Source organism: Monodon monoceros, unplaced genomic scaffold, assembly GCF_005190385.1.
Source record: "Monodon monoceros isolate NGI ecotype Baffin Bay Population unplaced genomic scaffold, NGI_Narwhal_1 Super_Scaffold_6, whole genome shotgun sequence".
Lineage (NCBI taxonomy): Eukaryota > Metazoa > Chordata > Mammalia > Artiodactyla > Monodontidae > Monodon > Monodon monoceros.
Window position 1 is genome coordinate 93914419 of NW_021703783.1, and position 9135 is coordinate 93923553.

A 9135-nucleotide genomic window follows, 5' to 3' on the forward strand; every position below is an offset into this window, starting at 1 on the left:
GTTCCATCCAGCTGTCTTGTGCTGACTTCCTGTGCCCTAATGCAGCCCTAATGGCTGCATTACCGTTATAAACAAGGACGCTCCTGACGCTTTAGTGTGGCATTTAAGGCTTGCGATGATCTGGTCATACCTGTTCTTCCAGCCTTATCTTCCATATTCCCAACCACATACCTGTCCCCAATATTCACTATCTCTTGAGTTACTCTCTTGCCCACTCCCAGTGGCCCATTATTCCTCCCAATTGAAAGATTGTTTCCCACTGCTCTCATTTCCACCAATTCTTCATTATCTTTGATGAAGTCTTTCCTCCGTTTGAAAGTGACTGCTCCGTCCCCTAACTGACCAGTACCTCTTGTGACAGTCAGTATTATATGCCTAAGATATACCCTAAACTCTACTTGACCATATTCTTGCTGCAGGGAACACGTCTTTTTTTTTTTTTTTTGTGGTACGCGGGCCTCTCACTGTTGTGGCCTCTCCCGTTGCGGAGCACAGGCTTCGGACGCGCAGGCCCAGTGGCCATGGCTCACGGGCCTACCGGCTCCGCGGCATGTGGGATCTTCCCGAACCGGGACACGAACCCGTGTCCCCTGCATCGGCAGGCAGACCCTCAACCACTGTGCCACCAGGGAAGCCCTGGAACATGTTTTTCTATACCTTTAGGCCCCCAGTGCCCGGTCTCTGGCGAATGTTCAGTATATATATGAATGAATAATTGAATGTACTCAAAACTGCCTATCTCTTGCCATGTTTGGTAGAACCACTGTATGGAATTCTTTCAGTATATGGTAAGAGGACGGCTCTGTCATCCAACTGACTGCTGCTTTCCTTTCTTGCAGGGCATGGAGAAGTATAGAAAGGAAAAAGCCCTAACTTAAGAAATGGTGATGCTCGCAGCCTCTCCTCCTTCCCTATCAGCAGATGGGCCCAGGGAAAGCCCTCAGCCTCCCAACCCCAGTGAAGCCTCCTGCATGGTCTGTGACCATAGCTCAGATCCCCAGGCTCCGGGAGGTTCCTGGAGATGTGCTATCCACTGAGCATAATCAGATTGTGAATAAACATAATAAACATCAGCTCTGTATGACTGAGTGATGGCTGAAGTTTCGTAATACAAGTAGGCTCTAGTTGCAGTTTCTTCACCCTGCTGTCCTATCTGTATCAGCTCAACAAATAGGTCTTTGATTTACACCCAGGGCCTCCAGGCCCCTATGGATCCACAAGGTAATCATGGGGACCTGGGACCAATCTTCGTTATTTACAAAAGCCCAATGGCTGCACAGGCTAACTAAAGGCTCAGCTTTTGTGCTGAGTAACACTGGCTAGTTATCCCACGCAATCAGAAGAAGCTTTGATTGTTTAAAACTCCTTGAGAAATACCACTTTTTAGAATTCTTTCAAAACTTGGATTCCTTAGATGAAAAAATAATAAAGGGCAAGAGAAAACCAAATACCGTATGCTAACACATATACATGGACTCTAAAAAAAAAAAATGGTCATGAAGAACCTAGGGGCAAGACGGGAATAAAGACACAGACCTACTAGAGAATAGACTTGAGAATACGGGGAGGGGGAAGGGTAAGCTGGGACAAAGTGAGAGAGTGGCATGGACATATATACACTACCAAACGTAAAATAGCCAGTGGGAAGCGGCCGCATAGCACAGGGAGATCAGCTCGGTGTTTTGTGACCACCTAGAGGGGTGGGATAGGGAGGGTGGGAGGGAAATGCAAGAGGGAGGAGATATGGGGATATATGTATATGTATAGCTGATTCACTTGTTATACAGCAGAAACTAACACACCATTGTAAAGCAATTATACTCCAATAAAGATGTTAAAAAAACAAAAATAATAATAGGGTTGCTGGTGCTGAAAAATTTAGGAATCATCAGGGTGACTGTACCTATAGATACTGAACCCCTTTCTCCAGCATTTAGACTGTCCAGGGAAGGAACAGAGAAGACTACCATCCAAAGCAAACAGATCAGGTCTTTAACCTGGGTCAAGATTTATTCTTATCGCTAGAGCCACGCTCCATTTGCAAAGGGAATACTTCGGTGCATGCACTGAACAGCTGTGTCCCCTAGCAGGATGCCTGATTGACAAGGAAGTTAATTTCATCTTTAGGACCAGTGCTTGTTGCGGACAGGGGGTTAGGCCTCTGAGCAGCCATTTTCTTCAGAACCCAGGGAAAAACAGCCCAGCTTCTCAGCTCTACTTCTGGGCCTCTTCGTGCTGCTCGGATCCTCCTCCAGTAGCAAGAGCTGGCTAATTTTGGATAATCTGTGCCATTACACCAAAATATCCAATCCTGGGGGCTGTAGAAACAGCTAAGTTAACAAAGCCATCCAGCATCACACCCAGAACGGCAGTTTCTGAGCAGATGGCCTCACCATTCCTGTTTACCAACATGCAAGGCTCTGAGAAAAGAGAATCTAATTTACTGGAAACACCACACTTCAGGAGACGGGAAAGAACAGGCGGTGTGTTCAACTTGTTCAGACAAAAAGTGAGACTGCAGAAGTAGAGCTTCTCAATGGTTCACCAATGGAATTCTATCATGAAATGACCATCATATATTGAGTTTATTTGTGCTCTAAAATATTTAAATATCAACATGCACTTTTCCATTGAGTGATTTCACGGGTCGTGCCCAACATAGAACTTGGACAGGAAATCCTTTGGCCTTGGTGCTTCTGTTTCATGGAAAAACCGCATAACGTGTGTCCGCTGCTTCCACACTTTAATTGTTTCTTCCAGTTCCATCTTTCCCTGCAAGAGTGAGGGGAGAGGTCTTCAGTCAGAGTGGTTGAGTGAAAGGAATACAACACTGGAGGCCAGGACTCGATTCTCTGCTCTGGCACTGACATGCTGAGTGACCTTGGGCAAGTAACATACTGCATCTAGACCATACTTTCTGCATCTGGAAAATGAGGTGGTTGGACTAAGTAATTCTGAGACCTTTCAAATACTCCTTAACTCTCTGGCTGACTGGTTCCAAGAGGAGACTTTAGGTCACCAGGCCTCTGCCCCAACTGCCTAACCTGACTGGCTTAATTTACATTCCTGCTTAACATTCTTTCCGTGTTATTTACTGGCCCATATGCTGAAGTTGCCACTGATGCCAATGAGACGGACCAGAGAGACAGAATCAGGCCCAGGATCAGACTCCATGGCCTGCTCTTCTAGCTGAAAACTGGCAACCAGGTGAAGCAGTAACTTCCAGGGATGAGGTTCAAGAAGAGTTCAAACTTTCCTCTGTTTTTAGTTTTAAAATGTAAGCCCCAGTGGATTTTCCCTTGAATAATCTTATAATCTATTTAACCAGGTGAGAACCTCCAGGTTGAACTATTCCTTTGAAACACTATGTAACAGTTGCTGACCTAGTAGTTGCTTTTAAACCTGGAGATAAAATGTTCATCTGAGAAGACTGAGAAGCTCTGGACAAATTGGCTGCTCTTTAAAATCAGTCAGGGAGAGTTAGTTACCTTAATGACCAGAAGATCAACCACCCTGGGGTCTATGACGTGGGCATTCTTCATAAACATTTCTCGGACTTTATCCCGTCCCTGTTTCACAGAGATGTCTAGCTGGAATAAATGCACTAAAGAAAAAACATGATTCAGGGTAGAGATGGTTAAAACAGGTTTTTAAAAAAACTGAGTCAACGGCTAGTCATTGAACACATAGGTTGCCCATTCATTCCATTCACCAAATACTAGCCTGACCTTAAGCTAGGTGCTTGAGGATGTGAAGAAGCGTGAGATATGGCACTTGCTCTCAAAGAGCGTATTTGTTTGGGGAGACAAGCCCACTGCATTTGAAGAGGCAGTATAGCACAGTTCAAGAGTATGAACAACCTGGGTTCAAATCCCAGCTCTGTCACTTATCAGCTATATGATTCTGTGTATGTTCACTTCTCTATGCCCGAGTGTATTTATTTGTGAGTGAAGTAAGGACGACAACAGCACACATAACTACAGAGCTGTTGTGAGGATTCTATGAGAGAACGGTGCCTGGCATGGAATAAGCTCTCAATAAATGTTAGCATCATTATTCCATGGAACAGCTGACAGAAGATGACATGGCTGAAGTTAATGTACAGTGGCGCGGTGGAGGCTTGTGCACCACACAAGCTTAAGAGCTGAGGGAGACTGCTGAGCGTGCAGGTAGGGAAAGGCGTCAATCCAGCAAACGATTACTACCATATTAGGTTCCCTGGAGGAAAAAGAGGAGCTTAAGATGTAGCTCCTGCTCTCTAGGTCTTAAATCCATGAGTGCAAATATTAAAATCACAGTATTCAGCAGTCCCTGACTAAGTGCTAAAATAGTGGCACAGACTCAGTGACCTGGGAGGTGGACAAGGCATACAGATGTCCTTTGAAAATTAGGTGTTTTTATTCTCATCCTCTGGCAGTTGGACTTCAGTGGATTTGCTGATGGCAAGGACATGAACAGGCCCTGTGTGGTAGGTGGAATAAGGACAGAAGAGGGGCACACGAGGCTCAGGGGACAGCATAACCAAGGCTCACAGGCTAGAATGAGCACTGTGGTTGAGCAGAGCAGTGGGCTCATTTGGTGAGGATACCCTGTGGTGTGGCCATTCCTGTGACATGTCCACTCTCGTCTATGGAACTATCACAACCAGCTCTGAAAACCATGAGGGCTATCTAGTGACTGAATTAATCAACAACAAAGTTTGAATCTTTAATTATACTCATAACTTAGTGATGGCAATAGAAAAATAAAGCTTCTGCTGAGGAAGAGATCATGCCAGGCTGATTCAACCAAAGAATAAGCAATAGCAGAAATCTAGTAGGAGAAACTGCATCCCAGCTTTGTAGGTAAGTGTTAACAGAGAAGACAGAGGATCACATGAGAAAGAACTCAGTATCCAGTGGTGTGCTGGAGCAGGCTGCCACGGTGAGCCAATTATACACATCTCTTCCCAAATCGGCCGTCACTGACTTCACTTTGATAGCTTAAAATCAACCGTGGTGGGAGTATTTACATCATTGAAAATGGTAAACACTATAAATCTAGATTTCCTGACGGAGAGTTAGCTGTTAAACACCACAGTATCACATGTGGAATTTTAGAAAAGAGCAAACAAAGGGACCATAAGAAGACAGAGACACAAATTAATGCAAACTAATATGGATCCTGGAATTTAGAATCTTACCACTAGAGGACTGTGGGGACTTGCCTTAAGTCAGACTACTGGTCCCTGGCAAACATGGGCCTAGAATCCAGGTTGCTTATTGGTTTTTAATTTACAATTTTGTGCTCTTTTAAGGAAAGGAGTATGAGGAATCTTCCCCTGCTATCAGTGCTTACCTTTCCTGTGTTTTCATATTAGAATCCTGCCCAACCTTGGGAGAGAAAAGCGAGGTGCCTCTGTGCATACTGGGGGAGCTGGTGTCCACCTACTCCCATTCCACAAGATCTCCTGAACCACACACCAGCACACTGGGTGTATGAATCTTCTCCTCAGGAAAACATTCACAGGCACAAATGCAAAGTTTTGCCTACAGTGTCAGTTCACGGATCCCTGAATGCCCATCTTCCCAGGTTAAGAATCCTTGTCTCTAAAGAGGCAAATTCATAGCTTTGTCCTAGTCATCCTTCTCCCACCTCAACCCCCTGAACACACCCCCTCCACCAGTGAGAAAGGCTGCAGGAAGGCAAACAGGAACAGCCTAAGCTATAGCCCACTGAACTGTTCTTTGGTCTAAATCAGTGGTTGTCACACCAGTAACGATTTTTGCCCACCAGGACATCTGGCAACATCTGGAGGCATTTTTGATTATCACAACTAGGGGGGAGAATGCTAATGGCATCACTGGGTGGAGGCCAGGGATGTTGCTAAACATCCCACAATGCACAGGACAGTCTCCACAACAAAGAATTATCCAGCACAAATGTCACTGCTGAGAAGCCCTGGAGTAAATCATTTCCAACTGTTCTTTCTCAACTCACAGACTCCTGGCTTAATCTTCGAATCCTGCATATTTTAATTTCGATTTGAAAAAATCTGAGAGGCACAAAAAGAAGATATGGAAGTGCCCCTTTTGGATGAAGGTGACTTCCATAGTCTGTGTGTTTTCAAGTTATTGTTAAGGCTTTTCTGAGTCAGGGAGGCTCTGACAGGTTAGGAAGGATGACACTGACATGGTTCTCAGCCGTCTGCTCCAATTCATTTTGGTAGCATTCATACCAAGTGCTGGGAGATCCTTAGATGGGAAGGCAGCGTGGTGTGATGAAAAAAGAACATGGGATCTGGGGTCAAACAAGCTGGGTAAGGTCTCCACACCATCATGAACTAGGACCTTGCCTGGGGTACAGCCTCCTCAGTCTATTTCTTCATCTACAACGTAGGGAAGACAATAACCTCTTACCTAACTCCTTTACAAGAATGTGGCGAAAATCAAGTGACAACATCTTATAAACAGTAAAGCATCGATACTGATGTTAACTATTAAAAATTTCAGCACTTACTTCCCATACCTCTATTACATTTTGGGTTTTAATGATCTGGTTATATATGCCTATCTTCCTGACTAGACCATAAGACCCTGGAAGGCAGGGTTGTGTTTTAGTCACTTTCATATCTCTCTAGGCACCCAGTACTGACCCTGTAGTACAAGAGGTACCCAATGAAATGGAAATTAAACAAATGAATAGTTTCTATAGAAGGTCTCCTGTTGTGCTGTAACCAGCAAGCAGCATGTAGTATTTCTTCAAAGGAGGGAATCCAGGGCAGTTTCGTTCTGTGCTCCCATGCGGAGGCAACCACCCAGGCAAATGGCACTCTGTTCCACAAGCGCAGCATAACTGGGTTCCGTGAGATTCAGGGAAAACTACAGCAGAAGCTGAGCCAAGTGTAACAGCTGGACAATCAGGGTCTGAAGTCTGGCTCTTCCACTTACTAATGGTGTGAGTGAGACAAGTTTATGTGCCTCAGTTTTCTCATCTGTAAGACAGGGAAATGATGAGAACCCACCCTAAAATGAGGCAATGTAAAGCATTTAGCATACTGCTGGGCCATATGTATGCATTTCAATGAATGTTAGTTATTATCAATACTTTTACTTATTCCCAGTCCTTAGTTTGGATCCTCAGCTGGAATCCCCAATGATGGATGTCATGACACCAGTGTACACACAGGCCTGAGAAAACGACAAGCTACAGATCACTGATCCTCCCCACTGACCCCCCCCCCCCCGCCAACCTCCCCCTGCTCTACAGGCTCCTATAACCCCCTGCCTTCTCCTCTTCTCAGGACCCTTCTGACTGTGGGCTTATCTTCTCAAACAGTATTTGAGGGAAAGTCTTGGAGGGTGTTGATTTTGAACGAGCTAGATACCTGGGTTCTATCCTCAACTCAGTCACTGATTTTTACCCTTTGCCAACTATTCTTTCTGCCATCTGGGTCTTGTTCCCCATCTGTCCCCTGAAGGCATGTAAATTTGTAGTCCCTGAACCGCCCGGATCACTCCGGTTTCTCCCTCCCTTGTATCCTGTGGGTCTAAGTTATGGTCATGGGCAACCTCTCAAAAAGTCAGCTTGAGAACAAGTGACACTGGAGCAGACCCAGCTCCCGTACATTAAAGAGCTGGGTTCTGCACGGAGTGTAAGCCCTACACATAACAGTAACAATAATAACAAGACAGCAGTAGCAGCCAGCACTTAATGAGTGTCTAAGTGTCAGACACTACCCTAAGCACTTTAGATGCATTCACCTATTCAACAGAGCAACTCTCTGAAGAAGGTACTATATATTATCATTTTACAGATGAGGAAACTGAGGCATAGTGAGATGAAACAACTTGCTCAGGGTCACACAGCTACTAAGGGGAAAGTGGAGGCAAGTCCATGTAACCACCACATTCTACTGCTTCTCACACACAGGCAAGGAAGTGGCACCCTAAGGGGTGCTATGGCGCTCCAGCTCACTTAAAAACACGATAAAACACACTAAATCAAATCAACAAATTTACCAAATATCGACAGTCCCTGACATCTGTACTGCCCTTGACAGTTCAGATGGGATTTTCCCCAAGTTTTCTTTCATCGGGTACACTGGGCAGCGCTGAGGGGGATGCCAAGATGAAAAAAGTCTCTGAACGCGGGGAGCTTATATTTTAATCCTTCGGGTGAACACATTGGTTCTCTGACATCTAAGCGAAGACAGGGGTTCTGGGGGGGCAGCGGAAGGAGTTCCTAAGGAATACTAGGGGCCTGTGGCACTAGGTAAAAAGACTTCGGAGACGGGGGAGGGAGGCACCTCACCCGGAGGGGCTGGAAAAGACACCACTGTCTTATTGGATGACCTTGGGAAAGTCACTTCCCTGCTCCGGTTCTGCTTCTTTCTCTGTGGGGGATGTGGGAACCAGATGATCGCTCAAATCCCACCGCCCCTTTGTTTATATAACCTAATGGATGTCTGTAAACACATTCAGGAACTCTAGTTGACTCTGGGTTCCAGATCCACCAGGGGCTGGCTCTGGGCCTTGCGCGGATCACTTCGTCTCTAGGTGCTTCCGCTGCCTCATCTATAAAGTGACAGTCCTTGCTCTCCCTCCCAGGGGTTCGGGAAGAATTACGGGGGACAAAAGGGCAAGGGCGCCCTAGCAGCGCGGTTCCGACGCAGAGCACGACTGCTCTGACCCTGGCGCCGCCGCCGCCGCCAGGTCAGGCCCACCAAGGCTCGTGTGACCCTCCTCCCCTGAAGCGCTCGGGATCACCTCTGTCCAAGCTGGTGACCTCGGCTCGGCCCGGCAGAAATGGGAGGCCGGGACGGCGGCGACCTTGGGCGGCTGCCTCCGGGGCCCCGCGTGCGCCGCTGCCTCTCACCAGTGTTCGGCACCTCCCGATACCAGGCGCGGTAGAGCTCGCGCACCCTCCGCTTGGCCTCGTTCATGTCCCGACTGAAAATGGGCTTCACCAAGGTGTTGGCTGCAGCAGCCCGGCGGAGGCCGCTCGCCGCCATCTTGCGAAAGAAACCACCTCCCAACTTCACCCCGTTTCAACCCGCAAGTCCGGCCGAGGGACAAATCTTTTTTCTCATTGGCTAAAACTTAAAGTCCCGCCCCTAAACTACTGGTGGGCGGGAGAACCGCTATGGGGCTCTCT

At 46.7% G+C, this 9135-nt stretch overlaps 2 protein-coding genes across 2 annotated transcripts in view; one reads left to right on the forward strand and one right to left on the reverse strand.

The window, feature by feature from the left end:
- The window catches only part of SMDT1 (single-pass membrane protein with aspartate rich tail 1), a 3715-nt gene extending 2627 nt beyond the window's left edge, over window positions 1-1088 (forward strand). Inside the window, exon 3 of the mRNA XM_029205847.1 lies at window positions 840-1088. The gene's annotated coding sequence lies outside the window, so the exon portion shown is untranslated. The remainder of the gene's footprint in view (window positions 1-839) is intronic.
- A 1478-nt stretch (window positions 1089-2566) lies between these two features.
- NDUFA6 (NADH:ubiquinone oxidoreductase subunit A6) lies at window positions 2567-9003 on the reverse strand. Its single transcript, XM_029205846.1, has 3 exons — window positions 8857-9003; window positions 3489-3604; window positions 2567-2772 (listed from the first exon to the last, which is right to left on the reverse strand). The coding sequence occupies exons 1-3, from the start codon at window positions 8990-8992 to the stop codon at window positions 2641-2643; spliced, it is 384 nt and encodes a 127-aa protein (XP_029061679.1). The 5' UTR covers window positions 8993-9003; the 3' UTR covers window positions 2567-2640.
- Window positions 9004-9135: the final 132 nt, after the last annotated feature.